Source organism: Lissotriton helveticus, chromosome 11, assembly GCF_964261635.1.
Source record: "Lissotriton helveticus chromosome 11, aLisHel1.1, whole genome shotgun sequence".
Lineage (NCBI taxonomy): Eukaryota > Metazoa > Chordata > Amphibia > Caudata > Salamandridae > Lissotriton > Lissotriton helveticus.
In genome coordinates this window covers 321188282-321211427 of record NC_136072.1, presented here as the reverse complement: position 1 = coordinate 321211427, position 23146 = coordinate 321188282, and the positions used below count along the sequence as shown (strand labels likewise).

The following is a 23146-nucleotide window of genomic DNA, read 5'->3' as shown; positions in this document are numbered from 1 at the left end:
CCTCTGCAGCGCTATGCCCCCAGAGCATCAACGGTGTCCCAGGGGCAGAGGGGTGGGGTCCCTCTATCTCAGGCCATTTGGCTGTAGTGGAGATCATCAGCAGGAGCTTCAAAGCAAGTGTCCTATGCCATCTTGGTCCCATCCAGAACCCGAAAATGTGTTATACTACTTTGTTGCCCTTAGTCAAGCCATCCAGTGCCTTAACTAAACTGTCAACAAAGTCAATCCATGTATGTGCTACTCCCTTCTGTGTTATCCTCCGATTCTGCCTAGACTCTTCAGGACTCAGTCCAAAGAGTTTAATAGTGCTGCGTTCATGTGTGGGTAGGACTCTACTATCATCCTCAAGTGTGAGCAGTCTGAGCCTGAGGACTATTGGCACTAACTCCCAGAGTAGTGCCCCCCCGGTGTTGTGTTACCACCTTCCACACCTTGAAAGCTGTCTCATATGAGGCCAGCCACATGTCTGTCACACCCCTGGACATAACCAGGGGCAATACCCTTGGGCAGTCTGACTTCATGGACACCCCTGTCAGCGCCTTAAGCTACTTTTCTGCTTCCACCATGTTCTCGGGGCCCTTAGCCCAGTCTGGTGCTTCTCTCCTCAAAGGCCAATCTTATTTCAGTGAAGGTATGGCTCTCTATTCTAGTTCTAGCACTGATATGCTCTACAGAAGGGACCCATGGCTGGTGATAGTGCCTGCCTGGCTCCCAGCTCTTGTGGCCAATATTGGCCTTGTGTAGGGGGCTAGGCTACCACCAGTCCCACTGGCGTGGTCCATCGCACTGTGGCCATCCTCCTTCATCTCATTTTCTTTCCCACTGCTTTGGGAAATTCCTTTTCCAGGTGTAGAGGACCTCTGTGGGCTTCCTCCCAAGCTCTGAGGGTCTTGATCAACTAATCTTTTCTGGTTTTGGCCACCAGGTTGATATTCCTGTCCCTACAGAGGGCCCTCAGCTCATCCCTCTTGAGTTTAGACTGGTTAGCCATGTCGAGCTCCATACCTTTTTTTGCTAGGAAAGTGCCTCCTTGAACTTTTTCAAACTTTTGAAAACCTTTCTCAAACTTTTTGAACTTTTAGAAACTTTGCAACAGCTTCCTCAAACTTTTTCAAACTCTTTGATACATTTTAGCAATCCTTTAGGAACAGTCTTTTGGAGTAAAAAGTAACTTCAACAAATGCTTGGGAAGCGCAAGAACGTTTTTGAGATGTACACTTTGGACATCTCAGTAGCCTCAAACCTCAATGACTGTATGGTACTGTTAAACACAAGTTCTGGATCCAGACATAGGCAACAATATGAGGAAATTGTGTGTATTATATGGTGTGGTTTGGTGACCTCACTGTGTAATACACTTTCCAATCCCTTTAGGACCGATAGGTTTCATTTGTCAAACCTTTAACTCAACCCTGGGTAGCTGTGGCTCTGAGTAGTCAGGCTTATACAAAGAATCACTTATTTAGCTTTTAAACAGCACCAAAACAATTGAGAAAGAAATCAAGAACCAATTTACAATAATAAACTGTATTTTATGTCTTTTAAGACACCAAAACAAAAAAGACCCACAGGAGGATTCCGGAAACAAAGATTATACAAGGTATAGTGTATGAAAACAGTCTTTTTGCAGGTTTAACCTCACTTTTGGCCCCCATTTGGATTACTAGCTGCTGGTTTATGACTTTGAAGGGGCACTGGAGCCTGCTGCCAGAGCTTTCTCCCTAAACATGGCGAAGCAAATTTGTATTCCTAATTGGCAAGCGCTTTAACCCCATCATAAGTCCCTTGTAAAGTGGTACCAAGGACATCAGTGTTAATGGGTTCACCAGGGCCAGCAGTCCTATTTGTGCCACCCTGAGTGACCCACGTAAACAGAGGATAGCAGGCCATCCACTGCAGAATGCAGGAAGAGTGCAAACTGCTCCAATTTGACTTTGCCCTCACCATATGTGGCAAGTTCAAAGCACTATTTTTTTAATATGTCAGTTACTACTAAGGTAGGCCTCCTAAACCCAAGAGCCAGGGTACAGTTTATAAAAGGTGTGGACATATAAACGCAAGTTTATATGCTCTCATAGTAGTCCTTTCCATTAAGGACTACTATAAGTGTTCTGCTATCCATAGGATAACATGGGCTGGCACACGGGCACACTCGAGGTGGCCAGCTCCATTATGGTACCACTGAAAATGGTTATGTTTGGTATCAAACAATGTGCCTCCTCACCTCTGTCATGATTCCAGTATTGAGGTTGATTTGGCATGCACCTGGGTACCTACCTTAGAGGTTGCCCCAGCCTTCCCTGTGTTCTGGCTGGCAGCCTGGAGCTGCCACTGCCCAGACATGGATATGACTTCCTGTCAGGCAGTGTGAACACTCCCAAGAGTCAGGAACAAAGGCCTAGCCAGGAAGAGTGACACCTCTCTACCTGACAGGATGGCTAGTGAAGTGGCACATCAAGGCCGTGAGCTTCAAAGCATGCACCGCATCTGATATGCACACAGGCTGACACCCCCTTCCCAGACACATTTGCACCTGGGCAAGCAGTAAAATGAGTTAGTCTCAGGGTGCACACACCCAGAAGCCTAGTCACATCCCTAGGTTGGGCTACCTGGTCTGTACAGCAAAGGAAGGTTTCTGCCATTTTTAGAAGGGCCAGAAAAGAGGATTCTGGATAGTAAAGGTGACATGCCTCAGAGTCACCTAAGAGGAGGATTAGCCGCTCTGGTAAGTAGCCCATTGGCCACTTACACCCACACCCCTAACGCCCCTAAATCTATGATTTGAGGGACAACCCTGACACTAGAAACTCAGATCTGTGAAAATGCAACAAAGGACAAAGAAGAGACCCGCGTCTGCGACAACAGGAGCTGCACAAACCAATGGCGGGATACTCGGCACCGGTGGCAACCCTCCTAGAACTGCACACCTGCAACTTGTCCCAGACCAAGGAGCAGCTCCTCCAGACAGAGGGATCTCTTTAAGAGCCAAAAGCAACTCCAGATTCCCTTGGACGAGCAGCACTAGTTCCCTGTACATGACTGGTAAAACAATGTCCCAGAACCAAAGAATTGCTGGCCATTAGCCCTCTGAGGGATCACCCAAAAGAAGGTGGGAAACGTAGTCCAGACCTCCAGCAAATTTGAGGCAGCTATCATCTTCCCCCAGACCTCCGGACATCAAAGTACCGATTGCTGGTCTTACCACTAACAAGGCTTGCTGGTGATCAGTCCGGTTACCATTCCACCCTTACTCAAAGCTGCTTCAAGACGGGATCATGCAACACCTTCAACCAACCATGGCTGTGGATGCATTGTTGACTTTTAGCATCCGTTTTCTCCCCAGCACCATCTAAGGGGTAAATCCAACCCTACTGCGGCTCCTCTTTTAGCACCAAGGCCAGCCAGGACGCCTCAGCAACCAGACCAGGTAAAATCAAACTGACTGTTGCGGCTTGGTCCTGACACAAGCAGTAACTTACCCCTCCTTGGGTTCCACGTAAATCAACCTGCAAGTGACTGATTGTCACTAGTACCTTTTCTTCCATTGACCGCAATAGTAAAATTCCAGCACTGAATTGCATTGTTTTATGATATGTTTTAAAATCAATAACTCTAGTTAAAGGATCCAATCTTGTTCGTTTTGGTTTTTAACTTTCTATACAAACCTGCTTTATTTTTTATAAATTAGTGTCAGATTTCCTTTGAGTGTCAATTACTTATCGTCCATGTTGGTGCTCTGAAATGATAAACTCCTCTAGTTCCTCTAGTAAAGCCTGACTGCGCTTTGCCACACTACCAGGACTGAGCTAAGGATTTATTATTGTGAATCCTAGGACCATCTTTAGGGCATCATGTTAGTGTTACATGGTGAGGCCTAACAAGCATCTCTACATAATACTCCACTTTCCTACGAACAAGCACTGGCAAATTCTATGAATCCAAACTTGGAAACTTTTTCAAAGAAAGCTTAGGTAAGTATCAAATGTGGTTACTTCTAGCCACTTTAGGCAACCAACTCTGACAGGGAGCCAGCCAAGGGGGCCAGAAGATCAGCGTAAACTGTTACATAGGCGGAAGAAGCAGTTTTCAGTCAGTTCCAGACACTTTTGTCCCTTTGCTATAGCTTCCTCTAAAAGTGGTCCTGATGCAAGGAATACAGAATGCTGAAGATGTTTAATGATGCTGTGGATGTGGTGCCATCAACAGGGGTCTCTCCTTGGTCAATGGGCAGGTTAAGGAGGTCCTGGCCACAGGGTCGACACCCCTCAAAGTCCTGTCAGTCTTGGTACAAGTCCAGTTGTCCCCGGGTTACCGGTCACTCAGTATCGCAGGTAAAGCCAATCCTTTCCTGGGAGAAAACCTGGCTTCTGGGCAACCAAGCTGTAATCTGATGACTCTCCTGGGTCCAGCAGACTCTAATGCAACTTGGAGCATTGGGCCCTGATCTCTGGTGCTGCACAGCAGTGTGTGGAAGCGATGCGAACATCTGGGCTACCACTTTGACCCAGGAGGTTTCTTCAGCTGTTGAAGCACTGTGCTGCGAACAGGAGGTTAGCCAACTGCTTCTTGGAGTCTCTTGCTTTGGCTGGACTCGGGAAACAACTTCTCCACGAGCAGGACAAAGCAGCCATAGTCCCTTCTCTTTTGCTAGCTACCAGGATCAGCAGGTGCACTCCAGTGCATAACGAAACATGAGCCCCTCCCCCCATGCAAAGTATATGGAGGGCTCCCTCCCAGGCCAGTGTTCTGCGCTTAGGTGGACACCTTGAGCTCGGGCCCCACGCACTGTGGAGGCTGTAGGGGCCTCTGTTACGTCAATGGCACTCCACGTCAATGCAACGTCTCTTCGTTAGGTGCAGCTGGCGCAGTTCTTCTTTGGTCCTTTGCTCCAGTCTAATGAGATCTGAGTTCTGGCTGCCAGGGGTGCCCTATTTATGCTCAGAAAATGCCCTCAGGGTAGGATGCGGTTGGCAGCTAATGGGCTACAAGGTTTCCTCCCTCCTGGTGACCCCTTGGTGTGTATTGTGGCATCTGGCCATCCCAGGATGCACATTGTTTTCACTTCTCACATGGCAGAACCCCTTTCTGGACTTAGAGAGCTCCCTAGCCTAACCCTGAGGTGTGGCTACCAAGGGGGCAACACGCCCCTGAAACACTGGTATTCCCTCTCCTATTCGAGTTTCAGCATGCCTACCTAAACAACAGAACAGCCCCTCTCCCAAGTGTTCCCCATTTGCTCTTCAAAGGTGGCTTATCCTTTGAAGCTCGCCTTTTGGGCCAACTCCCATGTGAAATCCTGCCAGGCAGTCCTAACACCGCTTTATCATGCACGCTGCTATTATCTTCTTTCCTGGGAGAAGTTGGCATGTCTCTCGCCGAGGGCAGAAACCTTTTCTAAGGGACAGATCCTATGTGCGACTGTGCACACTGCAACAAGTTACATTAATTTCAACTTGCGCATCAAGTTGGGCTCAAAGTAATGGGTTGTTAATACATTAGACTTTAGGAGTTCCAGTCAGAAGTTAGCAGGGTTACAGTGCATCATGTAATTCTGTGCTCGCCAACTGTGCTACTAGCCTCTTCCTCAGTAAAAATGTCAATTATGTGTTTTTACTGTTGGAATATGTAAAGGGTGCATGTTTCACACTTTACTATACCACGCCCTGCCTTCAGGCTCAATAGACCTACCGTCGGGGGTGACTTACATATGTTTAAAGGGTAAGGTTGCACTTTGCCATTGCTTTAAATGACAAAGTCAAGTAAGCAGTTTAAAACTGCCCATCCAGTCTGGAGTGACAGACAGGGAAACATGGTTTACCGTTGTGACACCCAGGGTGGCACAACCAGTGCTGCAAACCCTGGAGTTACCCTTTAACTTACAGGCCCTCTGTACCCCTGGCACTATATACTAGAGTCTTACAAGTAAGTTAGCGTATGCCAATTAGGCATAAGTCAATCAACCATATGCATTTTAAGGTCAGGGCACAGGGAGAGAGGTTTGGTTGGCAGGCCTCAGTAAATCTAAGGCCTCAATCTTTGCAGCATCAGTCTAAAACGTTTGGGGTGACCGTACAAAAAAACTTCCTTACAGGAAGGGAGTCAGGACTTTAGATAGGAAGGTCACCAGTGTCTTCAGCACCAGTTTGTCTGGACAAAGGTGGTATAGGGCAGTTCCATCAACAGTGCCTGAAGAGCAAGTTACTTACCTTCTGTAACACTTTCTCTGATAGAGACTCTATCTAACCGCAGATTCCTCACCTTAGAATATTCACCGGTCGTCAGATTGGATACGTAAAACCTTGAGCAGTATTTGTTTGCGGCAATAGGTGGTGGCAATTAGCTCTGCATCAACATCGTTCACTTCAGAAGTAATGTTGCAGTGCCCTTAGTACCACCTGGTGTGCTGATATCACTTTCATTTGTGACTATTTTCACACCAAAAATGCAGAGCTATGAAAAAACAGTGTTCAACCAGTGTGCAGTCTCTAATGGAAACATTTAGGTGAAGAACCCAGTTCACAGAATAGGGAGGATGGGAGGGTCAATGAGGAATATGCGGTTGGATAGAATCTCTACAAGAAAAGCATTACTAAAAGTAAGTAACGTGTTCTTTTGATAGAGACTTCTAACTGCGGAGTCCTCATCTTAGAATAGATAACCAAGCAATATCTCCTTGGAGGTGGGTCTGCGAACAGGCTTAAACCAAAAAGTCCTAGAGGGCCTGACCAAGCAATAGTGCTTTGTAAATGTATGGAGTGACGCCCATATGGCAGCTAGGCAAAAGTGCAGGGCAGGTATCCAGCATGCTAACGCAGCAGTAGTGGCCTTGGCCTGATGAAATGGGCCCCAAGCACTAAAGAGCCTGCTTTTTAGCTACTCCATCGCAAATCGTAATGAAGAGTACGATCCACTGAGAGATGGTCCATTTCTGCACACCCCTGCCTCTCACTCCAATGAACCCAATGGAGAGCTCATCGTCCACCAGATGCTCTTTGGACATTTTATGTAGAAAGAAAGAGCTGTTTTAGGGTCCAGGTGATGGAACCTCTCCTCCACCCTAGAAGGATGAGAAGGGGCAAATAATATAGGCAGTGTGATGCTCTGGTGGACGTGAAAGGGAGTGAACAACTCTGGTAGAAAAGAGGCACACATCTTAACAACCAATATGTCCAGGAAAAAGCTGATGTACAAAGGATGAACTGACAAACCTTGAATCTCGCTGATCCTCCTGGCTTGGTGTAATGGACACTAGGAAATTAGTGTCCGCTGCCGCAGAGAGCAGCTGTGTAGGGGCTCAAGCTTGAAGCTTGCTGATCCTCCTGGCTGATGTAATGGTCTCTAGGAAGACTAGTGTCAGAATCCGCAGAGAATAGCTCTGTAGGGGCTCAAAGGTTGAACACCAGTTATAGGGAACTAAATTTAGATCCCATTGGAGACTCACAAAAGGGGTAGAGAGGGAACAATTGGTGCAAACATTTCAGAAAATAAATCACAACTGGTGACTTGAACGGGGAACATTGATAAGGCAACTGCAAGAAAGACGAAAAGGCCGACAGGTAAACCATAACAGTGCCTTCGCAAGGCTTTGCTTAGTTAAGAATAAACAAACTGTAACACCTCTGACAGAGATGCAAGAAAGTGGGCCCCCGTCATGAGGAACACCAAGCCACAAACATGTTCCAACAGCAGGAGTATACAGTCTTAGTGGAGAGATGCCTGGCTGCTAAGATGATTCAGAAAAGGGGGTGGTGATGAACAGAGTGCCTGAATTAAGCAGACCACTCTTACCCAGTCCAAAGATCAGGGCTTGATCCATCACCGTTTTTTAGCTCACTGCACCATCCCAGCTCAGAACTTTGCTATATGCAAATTAGTCTGTTCCTGTCCCAGTGCATGATGGGAACAGGGCAAACCAAACTACCAAGCCAATTCTTATACTGGGAAGGAAACAAGCTTCCGGGGACCAGTTTCTGCCATTTCAGGCGTCGTCGGCCCGGCTTGCTTGAATCCTGATGGTGCAATGAGCAAGGGACTCACATCTGAGTATACCCTTCCACGCTTATGGTGGACAAAATGATTCAGAAAAGGGGGTGGTGATGAACAGAGTGCCTGAATTAAGCAGACCACTCTTACCCAGTCCAAAGATCAGGGCTTGATCCATCACCGTTTTTTAGCTCACTGCACCATCCCAGCTCAGAACTTGGCTATATGCAAATTAGTCTGTAAGCGTGGAAGGGTATACTCAGACATGAGTCCCTTGCTCACTTCTCCATCAGGATTCAAGCAAGCCGGGCCGACGACGCCTGAAATGGCAGAAACCGGTCCCCGGAAGCTTGTCTCCTTTCTGGTGAAGAATTGGCTTGGTAGTTTGGTCTGCCCTGTTCCCATGATGCACTGGGCCAGGGACAGAGTAATTTGCATATAGCCAGGTTCTGAGCTGGGATGGGGCAGTGAGCTAAATAACGGTGATGGATCAAGCCCTGATCTTTGGACTGGGTAAGAGTGGTCTGCTTAATTCAGACACTCTGTTCATCACCACCCCCTTTTCTGGCTGCTAAGATGACATCACACTCAGCTTTTGCCGCTCAATCTCGAGGCAGGAAATTGGAAAGCATGCAGGTTCGGGTGTAGGACCCTGCCCTGTTGCAGAGACAGGTCACCCTTGCGAAGGGGCATCCTGGCAGGAGGATGAATGCTCATGCTCAGGAGTTCAGGATACCTCATTTTTCCATGCCCAATCCAGAGCCAGTGAGATGGCCTGGGCTCAGTCAGTCCTGATGTTCTCGAGAACTCTGGGTAGAAGTGGTATTGGTACAGAAGTCCTTAGTTCCACTCAAGGTGTAACACTTTTTCACACGAGAGCCACTTTGGAAACTCCAATGGGCCGAAGTGTTAACATTGCGCGTTCTTGGCTGTTGCAAACAGATCTAGCCATGGCTCTTCCCATTCTTGTAAGTGACCATGTGGCACCTCTGGAAGTAACTGTCATTTGTGACCTGCAAGGCATAGATGGCTGACTTTGTCCACATTGGAGTTCAGAGAGCCCACAAGGTGCTAAATGCCCAGGAATATGTCCTGGCACTCCAGCTAAAGTCCAGAGGCTAGGAGCCTTCTGGCAGAGGGCCCCCTAACCCCACCCTCCCTTGTTTGTTGTGATACCACACTGCAGTGGTGTTATCCGTGAACACCTGAAACAGCCTTTCCTTGATGGATGGGATGTAGACTTTCAATGTCAAGTGAACAGCTCTCAGCTCCAGAAGATTAATTAGGAGCTGAGATTCTGCTGGAAACCAGAGTCCTCTGATCTCCACCTCTCTGAGGTGGTCGCCCCAAACCGGAAGTGATTCATTGGTCACCACTGTCAGCTTGATTCTTGATCTCAGATTGCCTCTGGGTCCATGAGGACATATACATCGCACAATTTTGAGTTGTATCCCAATCCCAAACACCAGACACTCCTCATGTGGGTCCACAACCGACATCTGCTTTCTAAAGTCATGGCATATTTTGAAACCCATTGTTATAGGATTTAACATCTTTGCCTAGCACACTGGATTCGTTTTGAGGAAAAGTGTTCTTCTGATCTGCATCATTTGTACCGAGACTCCATTGTTTTTTCATTGCCATCTCGTGTCAAACACTTCCACACAACCCACCTGGTCATTTCTGCTGATGTCTGAGGAAAATCTAACTAACACGACAACAGCCATCTTGCAGCCTGCATTTCTGCCCAGGAATTGTCGCACACCCAACCCCCCCATGTTCTTGCAGTTCAACAGAAAGCCATGAGACACTCACACCCTGTGTAAATGATTTGTTTTCCATCTCCTGCTCCCAGCCTGGTAAACATCCTTGACACCGTGATCAGGTTATCTGGACAATGGTCTGACTGCTGGGCCTTGATCAGGGTGATTAAACAACGACCTGAAAGACCGAGCTTTAATCAAGGTGATTAAACAATGACCTGAAAGACTGAGCCTTGATCAAGCAGAGTGAACAATGATTTGTGTACCAAGCCTTGAACAGGTCACCATCTACAAACGTCGTCTGGATCTGGTTATCAACTGCAAACACTGCCCTGATTGAACAATGAACTAACAGCTAAAAGACTGAGATGAAAAAGTATGAAAGGCTTGTAAGCTGCTGAGTAAAGCAGCAGCCTCCTCTGTCTTGTTTCTGACGAGCTTGGGACTCTGTTTCATAGCCCGGGCTATTTGAATAAATCTGGGTTCCTCCTGCAGACGAAGGCTCCTGTGTCTCCCTTTACTACGTGTGAAGGGTATGGAAGGCTTGGGCAGTTCCTTCGCCGCCGAGACCCAGTAAGTGGGTTAATCCGGTTCTTCAAATGGCGCCCGAATAGGGCCTCCACGAGCACGAAGGTCAGGCCCGGTGGATGTGAGGAGGTGCACAGAGATTGTCCGACGGAGGTACCCTACCAGAGGGATTCTTGCAATCCGGTAAGCCGAACGACTCACCTGCTGTTCCATCAACAGTGCCTGAAGAGCAAGTTACTTACCTGCTGTAAAATTTTCTCTGATAGAGACTCTATCTAACCGCAGATGCAGAGCTATGAAAAAAACAGTGTTCAACCAGTGTGCAGTCTCTAATGGAAACATTTAGGTGAAGAATCCGGTTCACAAAATAGGGAGGATGGGAGGGTCAATGAGGAATATGCGGTTGGATAGAATCTCTACCAGAAAATCATTACATGGTCTGAGCCACATGACCGCGTTCTCACTGGAGTCCCCTAGCAAATAATTTCTGGAGCAGGACACGGCCCTACATCTGCAGAAGAGAACTACCCCTGTAAGGTAAGGGTGGACTGATCACCCACCAAGTCTGTATAATTCTGTTATTGACTTTCGCAAAAGCCAAGCTGTTATTGACTTTTGTCAAAGCCAAGCAAGCGTGGTGAGTTTTTAAAACCCGCTGGTGTCTGTTCTGTATGATTCTGCTGTTATTGACTTTTGCAAAAGCCAAGCAAGCGAGGTGAGTTTTAAAACCCGCTGGTGTCTGTTATCTGTTTTCAAGCCTGCCAGTCAGTAATAAGTTCAAGAGATTATGTTTGTTAGACCTGGCATCATTGGCATGAGTCTCTCCTCCGTTTTTTCTGTTTGCCTCCTCTGTTTACGATGTTTTTGCTGGTATATGCTTTGGGCACTGTGCCACTGCTGATCAGTGCCACAGTGCAAGTGCTCCCTATGTGAAATTGCTGTATTGATTGACTTCCATGTTTGGCTTATTTGGTTTACTATCAGTCCCTAGTAGAGTGCACCAGGAGTGCCAGGGCTTGTAAATACAAATGCTGCTAGTGGGCCTGCAGCACATGTTGTGCCACCCACAAGAGCGGCCTAGTAAAAGTATGTCTGAAGGTCTGCCATTGCCAGACCACGTGCAGTCTGACTGTCACGAGGACTGCGCAAGTACACCTACTTGCCAGTCCCTAAACCTTCCCTTAACTTCATGTTAGTCACCCCTATGGTAGGCCCACGGGCAGGGTGCATTGTAGGCCTAAGGTAGGACAAGCCTGACAAGGTTGGCATGTCCTAATAGTGAATTACATCCATAGTCGTTTTTCACTATTGTAAGGTAACCTGCTCTCCATCAGTTAGAATGGGCTGCCAGGATTATTAATGCTATAATCCTAGCGGGCTCGGGGAGCATGGTGCAATGTCGAGTTTGGTATCCCTGAACTCAGGGTTTAATAACGCATCCGTTTGTGGGGATGGTTTTTGGACTCTGTGTTTGAAAATAGCACTTTTAGAAAGTAGCTATTTTCTTGTCTAATTGTCTACCGGTCTCTGCTGGTTCTGGTGTGCGTGTGACAGGAGCTGGGTGGCTCCAGAGAGTCTGAATGAGTCAGTGTGGGATGAGTGGGGCATTTGCATTGAGAGTAGGGGAGAGTAGCTCTTGATAGCCTGCCCTGCCTGATACAATGTTGGCTCCGCCCCCCTGCCAGGCGACTGATGACTCTGTGCCTGCCTGGGACTTTCCTGGCCCGCCTCCTGCCGGGCAGCTGATGGCCCTGCCCCTGCCAGTGACAATGCTGGCTCCGCTCCTGCTGAGCGGCTGAGGACTCTGCCCTGCCCAGTGAATAGGCCAGGTGCTCTGGCCTGGCAACACCCACAACAAACCCAGGATGGGGGGAAATTCCCCAGCATGGACAAAGGGATCAAAGCCAAAAAGGGGTATAAGAGAAGGACCCCTGAACCAAGAATTCAGATCACTTCTGACAAGGAAACCTGAACCAAGGACAAGAAGCCTGCTGATCTAAGGACTGCCTACCCCTTCTGCCAGAGTGCTGTGTGTTGGGGGAATCCTGCATTGCTTCTTTATTTTTGCCAAGGAACCAGGAGAGAGGAACTGTGTGTGTACTCTCACTCTTTGCTGAGAAAATCTCCAAGGGCTGGAAGAGTGCCAGTCTCCTGTTGAAGTCACAGGGCTAAAGGACTTCATCTGCTTAAAGTGCTATTTGCTGGAGTTTGCGAATCCAGCACCTCTGAAAGAATCCAGCAATCTCGACGCCGACGGACGCCGCCGAATCCAGCTCGACATCGTGAGTAACGGCTCCAGTGTCCCGCTTCCTCGACGCCGGCCGCCGGGCCCGATCGACGCCAGCAGCAACGCCAGTGAGTAGTGAGTTCGGCTCCAGCTCCAAGTGACCCCGTGTCTGCACCGCTGCTGATCGCATCGACTTCGAGCCCTCTCGACGCCGTGAGCGCTGCTCACTCTTGCAACATCGACATCGACGACGTCGTATCCTGCTTCATCCCGTGAGCGCTGCTCCCGCCTGACTTCGGTCGACGCCGCTGCAGATCGCCCCGACTCCGAGGCCCGATCGACGCCGAAGACGCGACGCCGGACATCTCGACGCCGCTGATCATCGAGTGCTTCACTTTTCCAAGGTACTGTGTTGTTGGGGTCTGTGCGACTCCGGGCTCGACGTAGCGCTCCTCGCGGTCGACGCCGAACCTTTGGATTAACTTTGCCTCGACGTCGTGTGACTCCCGTGTGGGTTACATTGTTGCCAAGAACTGTGTTTTAGAGAAGAAGAGTTGCTTTTGATACTAAAGACTTTTGTGCTAAGAAGAAACCGTGCTTGAACTATTATTTTTCCTTCCAAGAGTATTTATTGAGACTGTGGTATACTTTTGTCGTTATTTGGTCTTGTGCTAAGCCTTATATAAAAATACTTATTTTTATAATACTACTGTGTCGTGTCCATTTGTAGTGTATTCACTTTATTACTGTATGTGGTCATAAATGCTTAACGCACTGCCTCTGAGATAAGCCTGTCTGCTTTGCCAAGCTACCAAGGGGGTGAGCAGGGGTTATCTAAGTGTGTGATCTCCTTGCCCTGACTAGAAAAGGTGTGTCCCTATTTGTCAGAAGTGTATACCTCTGCCAACTAGAGACAGCCGCTTCTAACAATGTTGTTGTATGTGTACGCAGGACTCCGAGCTGGAGGCGGCTTGTGCGCTTCCTCCAGAAGGGACCCCTGGCCATACGATGTATGTTAAACATGGCCCTTCTGCCATAATGTTTTCCTTGAACTGGGTAAAATATACGAAACAAAGTAACGCGGAATTACAGTGGCCACTTTATGGCTCTTTTAATTCCCAAGTTCTTGCCAACTTAGTGGAACAATTAATGAAAAGAAAAACGCGCCTGTCTATGTTTGAATCTGTACGATTTTGGAGGAAAGAGATAGAGCAGAGAGCTAGAACAATGAACTAGCAGCCAAAAGACTGAGATGAAAAAGTATAAAAGGCTTGTAAGCTGCGGAGTAAAGCAGCAGCCTCCTCTGTCTTGTTTCTGATGAGCTTGGGACTCTGTTCCATAGCCCGGGCTATTTGAATAAATCTGGGTTCCTCCTGCAGACGAAGGATCCTGTGTCTCCTTTTACTACGTATGAAGGGTATGGAAGGATTGGGCAGTTCCCCCGCCGCCGAGACCCAGTAAGTGGGTTAATCCGGTTCTTCAGTTTGAAGTTCCTTGAAAGGCTGACCCAATTGGGAGTGAAGGTCGGGAGTCATGTCAGAGTGTGCAGAAAGAAAGAGACTGATGTCAATGCGTAGGGGTGTCCCTTACATTTGGCACCACGCTGTCACTTCTGGGGCTGTACGGAGACAAAACAGACCCACGCAGTCCCACCTAGCCACACGCAGACGTTCTCGATACAATCTGGTGCCTGGGGAGTATTGTAAGGTTTGCGATTGGAAGTATCCATCAGCAATACATATTGGAATACATATGGCATTATTATGACACTATACAGACACATCATCAAATCAAATGTCAAGAGTCCGAGTTTGATAAGGACATCATGATAAAGGAAGTTGAGCACTGGATTCAGATACACTAGACAAACCTACCCATGACTAACGACTGAAGTTAAGAAACATGTAAAAAATTAGGTAACTGAAAGTCTTTCAGGATTAAAAGATTGTGACATGCACACGCAAGTACATAGGGGTCAGAGCTCTCAGGTAGTAGGTTTGTAACTTTGTATAAGCTGACAGTGCATACCACAGGTTGGAAAGTTCTAGAGTCCCAGGGGTGGTCATCAAATTCTTTACTGTATTCTGATACAGTGCTACCTCTGCTGGCCTGAGGAGGTCACAAGTAGACAGTGTGACAAATGTGTGGCTTTGCTTATAGAATGCTTTGGCTGATAAGTTGGGTTTATTTACCGTCAGACTCGAGGGTATGGGTTGATGGTGGGTTATGTGAGAACAACTGAGATTGGGAGATTGCAAAACATTTCATGGGATGAAAGCACAGGTCATAGAATGATTGAGAATGTATTTGGAGTGTTGTTGAATGTAGCTACTGGAGATTGGCTTGGTTGGGTGAAATATATCAGAAGGGGTTAGAATTGAATGGTGCTGTGGACACTGGCATCCACGTGAATGACACTCATGGTAGAGTTTATCAGGTGTCGGAATGTTGCTCTAATAATTTCACACACTGATAAGGGGATATGGAGATTTATGGTGGGTACTTACTCTCCATTGGCTTCCAGCTCGCAGATCTCAAAGAAAACCATCAGGTCGTATTGGCAGTGACAATGCCCAGCACTGGAGCGAATCTGGGAGCTCAGTTTCGTTGCTGGTACTGAAATAATAAGCAGATACAATCAGAGGTGCAATAAGTGAAGAGAAATATATTACGTGTCAAAGGATGGAGAGAAAGGAAGAGATAAAACGGCATACAGAAAGAAAAAACTGTTTAAATTGTGTCCTGTATTTTGGTTGCTTACGTTGTTTGACGTCTTCCAACCATAACACTATTTTAGCTATGGAAATCTGATATTAAATACCCTGAAAACCCTATGTGCCTCGAGCTTCCCTCACATTTGGCCCAGCTGTCACTGGTTCATAAATTGTGGGAACCTCTTGTTCGCAAGCTAAGTTTCAGAAACTACCACACAAACATGGAACTATCATATTTTTCATGACAGGAATTTTCCATAATCTTCACAGTTGCTGTAAGAAAACAACAAAAAAACAGTATAACGTGTAGTACAAAGGATACACTTCACATGAAAATATTTTTTTGTGTGTGAGTAAATATCTTGATTGCATATTTCCCTTATGACATGGTCGGGCAAACCAAATCTGTCAAATAATAACAACACTCCGTAGCAAAGGAAGAGCTCAGATACATCATTTCATCAGTTCATGATATCCCCCAATACAGTATGCAGGGTACACACCCGTCCCACTGAGACCCATTACCCCAGCAGGGCCAATATCCGGCAAGGAGGATATGGAATACAGGACAGAAAAATCTACAAGCACTGGCATAGCCAATAGGTCTCGCCTTTGGGACCTTATAAGTGTTTTGACAGAGCTATTGGCTTTGCCAATGGGTTAAAGCTATGTTGTAGAGCAGTGTGACTGCTGTGCAGTATGTTGAAAAGTTATAGTAGTGTTAAAAGCATTTTTGTTACTTTATATATCACCAAGTAAACATTATGTACAAATGAACAACCCTATTAAAAAAGAATTAACATATACAAAGTCTTCTAGTTTGTCTGTCCTGGTGCTGAGGTGATGCTGTGCTGATGCTCCAGTGATGCTGAGTTATACTGACATGGTGCTGAGGTGGGTGGTGTCCTTGTGCAGAGGTGCTGCTCAGTGTTGCGGAGGTGGTGCTGAGTTGGTGCGGCGCTAATGCTCAAGTGGTGCTGAACTGGTGCTGAGGTGGTGCTGCACCGATGCTGTGATGGGGCTGCAGTAGTGCTGAGTTGGTGCTTTGCTGGTGGTGCACTGATGCGGAAGTGGCGCTGTGCTGATACGGAGGTGGTGCTGTGGTGGTGTTGAGTGATGCTGAGGAGATTCTGCGATGGTGCTAAGGTGGTGCTGAGTGATGCTGTGGTGGTGCTACGCTGATGCTGAGGTGGTGGTACACTGGTAGTGAGGTGGTGCTGCACAGGTGCTGTACTGAGGTGGTGTTGCGCTGGTGCTGAGGTGGTGTTGCGCTGGTGCTAAGGTGGTGTTGCAAAACCTCCTGCGCACTCTAGACAAAGTCTGAACACAGTGTGTTAAGTAAATGCAAGAAAACAAGAACAGAAATATGTCCCACGAAGGTTCTGGAGTAATTTTCTCCGTTTAATAGGTCATCAAGTCTTAAAGAAAATACACAGCCAGCCGACAAGTGTTTCGTTGTAGATATGCAAGGTTATTCTACAACTCTTCAGGGCTGGAAGAGATACAAAATAGATGACCTAAGTCTAAAACATATAGGTACATGTAATCATGTAAACCACTGTAAGTATCCAAAAGGTGGTATGTTAAGTAAAAATCACCCAACACACACGGAACCCAAAACGCGAAGACCTTGTATGACATACAGAATATATTACGTCATCCGTTCGAGATGATAGGGTGAAATCATGGTGCGAAGTGTAGCAACGTTAGAAAAACACATTACGTGCCCAGTAAAACTAGGGTAAAAAACAGTTGTGACACACAAGTAGTTGTAAATGATAAAAGATTGGACAACACAACGTAACATCAGTGCAGTATTTGTAAGATATGTGTCGTGCATTCAAAGTGTAATCTAGTCATTATAATGGATCACTAAGGTACCTCAATGGCTGTATCCAAGGTGGTTAAGGCTACAAGAGATAGTAATAAAGGAGAGAAAAGGGAAAAGTATAGAGAAACAAAGAGGGGAGGGAGAGAATAAAAGAATGGACGTTACTATTGGATTTACAGAAAAAATGTATTAAGTACACCAGAATCAAAAACTAATTGCAAAGGAGAGTATGTTCCCTTTACCCCAATTCTGATGATAATTCCAACTCGGACGGGTAACCAAATTCAAAGTTCAGTAAGGGAAGCGGATAGTCAATGAAGGACCCCTGATAAGGCTGTAGAAACAAAAATAACAAGTCGTACTAGGTGGTAGAAAAAGTCCAGAGTGGCACCATGTTTGTAGTTCTACAAAATAGGTCCGTACTTGAGTCTCAAAAGGGTTCAGAGACCCAGGATTAAACGCGCCATTAATGTCAAAAGAATCAATTAAAATCCAAGTCGAGGTATACTAAGGAATTAAGCCAGCGAAAGGTTTAATATTAGATTGTTTACACCCCACTAGGTATTAAGATCTGGTCAAACTAAGAAAACAAAACTATAAAAAAGAGCGTCCGATCTTTACTAGAATGTAGTATACTCAACAAAAGGTACTAGTGTAATCTAGTGCCAAGAAATATAATCTACGTGCCTGTTATCAGTTAAAAGTGTCACTGTGAAAAAAGGAGAGCCAGCCCAAAAGGAAAAAGGAGACCACACCTGCAGGAATCTTACCCGATAGTGCTTCAATTACATATCATGGGGGAACGCCAACATAATCCCAAAATTTCCGGAGGATCAAGAAATTTCAGAATGTCTATAGTGATAGTCTCACGGCAATGAATTCTGTTAATCGGCAGTATCAAGCAGGACACAAACATGGGTGCGTGTTTCGTCAGTATCTACGGAGGTAAAAGAGTTGAAGGGTAATAAATCATAAGTTCCAAGTCCGTATCATTTAAAAGGGAAGATGACAAAAACTTAACGAGAACCCTGTCAGTTACACACCGGGTGGCAGGATCGCCCTCGTTTCGTTGGCGTTCAAAATCCTGAATAGCCCCACACACAGCGGAAGTGATTAAGAGCATTCTTCCAGCACGAAGGCTAGAACGCTAACCTTCGCGCAGGTTCCTATTGGTGTGATGGCCAATAAGTTGCCAAGTATCCATCAATCCCATTGCTAGCAACACTAACAGCCCAATAGGATTATGAAAAACCCTCCTCTAAAGTATATGGGAAAAAATTACCGGAGGATTGAGTACATGGGTATACTAAAAAGCGCCAAACTTACTTTTTAAATATATCGCAAAGTTAATGCTCCCAATATTCATGGGCCAACAAAAGGGTAAATTCATCCTCGAAATTCACTAGGTGGAAATTTGAAAAACGAGAAAGGTGCCCTCCCCGTGGTAATGTCTTTACCACAGGTAACTTAGTAAAATAAAAGAATATGAACTCGTAGAGGGGTCGAAACTAGACCGCAAAGTTAAGTAAAACAAGGCGCAACTTGCCTAAAGATTATGGCAGTCCAAGAAGTCACTCAAGAAGGCGTCAAAATTAGAAAACCAGAGTGTAAACTCACGCTACTTTCAAAATAACTCGTTGTAATGAAATCCTTTTGGCATCACCATAACCTGACTGTATATACGAAGGGAGATGAACTAAAAAAATATGTATAGGGTCAAATGTAATAGTATTGAAGGCTATAGTTGTAACGTCCAGTTAAGTGACAGGTCAGAGGTAGAAAGGCAAATACGTAACCAGGCCAGTGCCTTGATAAAAATATACACTAGCATAGTGATAACATAATGACTCTACAAATGGTGATACTGTATTCTTAAAGCGTACATTCAATTATGACCGCACGTGAGAGTTTACAACATCCACTCCACGTCCTGTCAGTCAAATCCAGTTAGCTCCCCAGGAAATATTGCATCTCCGGGTCACAATTGAGTCCCCGCCCAACTGTATGTAAGCGCATGATCCATAATGCTTCTGTGCGTCTTAGGTGCAACTCTCTATTGCCACCTCTCAGATTCAGATGACGTAATATATTCTGTATGTCATAAAAGGTCTTCGCGTTTTGGGTTCCACGTGTGTTGGGTGATTTTTACTTAAAATACCACCTTTTGGATACTTACAGTGGTTTACATGATTACATGTACCTATATGTTTTAGACTTAGGTCATCTATTTTGTATCTCTTCCAGCCCTGAAGAGTTGTAGAATAACCTTGTATATCTACAACGAAACACGTGTCGGCTGGCTGTGTATTTTCTTTAAGACTTGATGACCTATTAAAAGGAGAAAATTACTCCAGAACCTTCGTGGGACATATTTCTGTTCTTGTTTTCTTGCATTTACTTAACACACTGTGTTCAGACTTTGTCTAGAGTGCGCTGGAATTTTTGTTTCTTTGTGTTTGTGTGAAGTATTTCATACATAATTGGAGGGGTTCGGGGGCCTCCCCTCTCCTGCTAGCACCAGTAATCCGATTTAATCTTTGAGTACCAAATATTACGTCTATTCAGCTTGAGCGCCATTTACTCCTGTATACTGAAAACCTGCTTCTGTTGTTTATCTAAGGTGGTGTTGCGCTGGTGCTCGGGTAATGCTGAGTTAATCTTACGTAGTGCTAAGGTGGTGGTGTGCTTGTGCAGAGGTGGTGCTCCGGTGGTGCTGAGTGATATTGTGGTGTTATTCAGTGATGCTGAGTTGGTGCTGAGGGATGCTTTGGTGGTGCTTCGGAAATGCTGTGAGAGTTCTCAGGTGGTGCAAAGTAATGATGTGATGGTGTTGAGTGATGCTGAAGAGATGCTGGTGCTTAGTTGGTGCTGAGTGATGCACAGGAGTGGTCTAGCAGTAATCCCCAAAGGACGAGACAAAAGGTAGCAAACGGGCACAATGCATAGAGACAGGGTGCCAAACAACCACACACTGCAAGGACACAGATGGCTCAAAGTCACACAGCACAGAAGGAAACTGGCAAGCACCAGGCACAAAAGTAAGGAGTGGCATACAAGCAGAAAGCGCACAAATGGAATTGAGGGAATGGGGGAGGATATATCCAGAACAGGCAGAATGAGGAAGGGATATACCTAAAACAGACAGTGGGATGGAGGGTTTTAGCCACAGCAGTGGGTGGGGTGGAGGGTTTTAGCCACAGCAGTGAGTGGGATGTGGGCTGAAGCCACAGCAGAGAGTAGGGGGAGCGGATATAGCACACCTCGTTTGGGGGGATGGGGATGGTGACACAGAAAAGTGCTGGGATCAGCAATCACTGGACACATTAACCTGCTAAACACACAAGAATTCAACTGCTGGACAAAGGTAAACAATGAATAACAGCGCGCCCCCCGCAGCGCAGATTAATGTAAAGTTAAAATAAAAGTGGTGGCGAAATTCCGAACCGAAAAACAAATCACAATTAATGAAGCAACAAGGTTTCACTAGAAGGGGAGACAAATACAACTGGAAGGTTAGAGACTTTTGCAGGTCCCCACCAAAATACAATGTCATCAACTAAAACTGAAACAACGAACATTATGGGAGGTAATAACGTGCACTTTTATGCTCCGCTTGGAGCCGAGAAGCCCCTGAGCTGGAATGCAGGGAGATAAGCGTCCCTCGCCCATATTTCCGATTGAAGCCAGATGCCCTCACGGAGGCCGGGGGCTGCTGTGTGGATTAATGCAAACACACAGGGCAGCTTCAATAAATGCAGGAGAAGGGGAACATCTGCAGTAGATCCCACAGTGATAAATGGAGAGATATAAAACTACAAGCAGCCTGCAACAGATGTGCATCTCAAGATCCTGCATCTAACCTCACAGCCCCTTCACCTGCATGGCTGACCGATAAGTGAAGGTTAACAAGCAGGCAGCACGACCCGCCTCCACTTCGAATTTAAAGAAGGGTTTGAAGGCTCTTACTATCTGGGTGTGCCAAAATATGATATTCTATGATATCCACGTAGCATATCTTTCCCCCGCACGCTACACAATGCCGGTCTTTGATCCGATGCCTCCTGTCCAAGATGCGCAGCTGCACCTGCAGATTTTTTCTACATGGTTTTGTCCTGTGCTCAAATACAAACTCACTAGGCTGCAATAGCAAGCGACCTGTCAGAGGTATACTGGGGTGGATAATGCCCCTGTCCCCCAACCTGATCCTTCTGGGTATAGTAGAGGACGGGGCACCAGGGCTGAGAGGGCATTCCTGGGTACGGCCTTCCTCACCGCCAAACGCGATATCGCAGCGTGATGGTTGAGTTCTGTCGTGTTCTGCAGTATGCATCGGCAGCATACCAGACTCAGGACACAGGTTGGTTCTACAATACTTCTTTTATTTGTTTCCTTTAGAGCTGGTTACATGCACGTCCATCCCCGTACCCGTCCTGGTCAATCTGCCGTCCTTCCTGTCCCTAACCGGATGTGGTGTCCGGTGACCTGGTCACCTCCCTCATGACCCACAGGGTCCTAGTGTCCCCATGTCCTGTCGCCCTATCTGTCGGGTCACGACATCTCCCCCTTTGTTGCAAACAAATATTCATGGTACAGTTCTACTGATGAGAAAGAGAGAGAGAGAGAGAGAGAGAGAGAGAGAGAGAGAGCATAGGTCGGGTCGACCCGTCTCCCCAGTCTCTGGCTCCTACGTTTCATCACTTAGTCTCTTTGTCCTCTCGCATTCTTCTCTTGGTCGCTGTTCTCTGCCATCAGCTTTTGCTTCTGTTTGTCGGTTGTCCTCCTGCTGCTCTCCTCTTGCCAGCCTCTCTTCATCTGCTTCTAGCTCCTTGTCATGTGCCCCGTGGTGCGGGCCGGCTGGCGCCATCTCCGCAAGTACCTCTCTTTCTCCTGCCACTATTCATGGTGTTCCTTCCGTGATTCTTTTTCGTTCTCTTCCTCTTTCTCCGGTCCCTGCATCTTCTCTTTGCTTGTGCTCAGTGTGTCTTTCCTTTTTCTCGTGTCATACATCATCGTTATGCGACCCATTGCTTGGGCGGTGCTGTTGCTCAGCAGGCCAGGTCCTGGAACATCGCCCTTCAGCACATGGATGTCCTCTTTGTTCTTTTTATCTTGGTACTTCAGTTCCTCTGTGAACTTTCCCAGGTTTGTTATTTGTCTCTTTGACCCCCAGGTGAAAACCTCAACCTTTGACGCTCTCAGGGTCGGCTTGGCTTCCATCCTCTCGTACTCTGATGCACACATGACATTGCATGTTGCACCACTGTCCAGTACAAATTCCACTTCATGTGCTCCTACTCCTATTGTTGCCGAGTCTGTCTTTTCCTGTGTGCTTCTGTCTGTTGGGTGTGTTGTTTCGCCTTGTTCATCTTCCCCACTCAGTTCTGTGTGTGCTTTTGACATGTAATATAGCCTTTCCACTTTCTCTTCTTCCTCTTCTTCGCCTGACCCTCGTGATGAACTTCTCCTTTCTCTGTCGACATATCTGACGTGTCTTGTTGTCGACTCTTGTGGTCTTCCTGTTCTTCCTCTGGCATCTCTGAATTGTACGCCTTGGCACACACTGGCGTAGTGGTTTCTTCCATTACATCTTCTGCACGTCTGGCCAAACGCTGGGCACGGGCCTCTGTGTGGAAATTCCATTCCGCACCTGTAGCATGTTCCTTCAGGTTGTCTCCTCTCTGTTTGTTCCCTCCGGTCATTTCTCCACCGGCCTGTGTGATATTTGCTCATCATGTGGTGTGCGTTCTCTATTTCGAAATTCTTCCCTCTTTCCATTTCCTTGGCATGTGCCGTTGCTCTTGCCTCTGCTCTTGCCAGTGACAGGATGTTCTCCAATGAGGTCGGTTCTTTTAGGATTCTTGCCCTGAATCCGGTGTCACGACAGCCTTCAATGATCCGTAGCCTTATTGCTTGTTCGTTGTCGAATTTGTCGAACTCACAATGTGTCACCAATTTCCTCAACCTTGTCGCGAAGTCATCCAGCGTCTCGTCCACTTGTTGACACGCAATGGTAAATGTATATCGTTCGAAGTCAACATTCCGTTGTGGGTCAAATTTGGCCGTTAGGCATTTCTTTAGTTTATCATATGTCTTTGTTTCT

General features: G+C 46.6%; 1 protein-coding gene across 1 annotated transcript in view; it reads right to left on the bottom strand.

The window, feature by feature from the left end:
• The window catches only part of KIF1A (kinesin family member 1A), a 2072061-nt gene that overhangs the window by 510598 nt on the left and 1538317 nt on the right, over window positions 1-23146 (bottom strand). The window contains exon 33 of the mRNA XM_078667093.1: window positions 15009-15117. Coding sequence (XP_078523219.1) covers window positions 15009-15117 — 109 coding nt within the window. The remainder of the gene's footprint in view (window positions 1-15008; window positions 15118-23146) is intronic.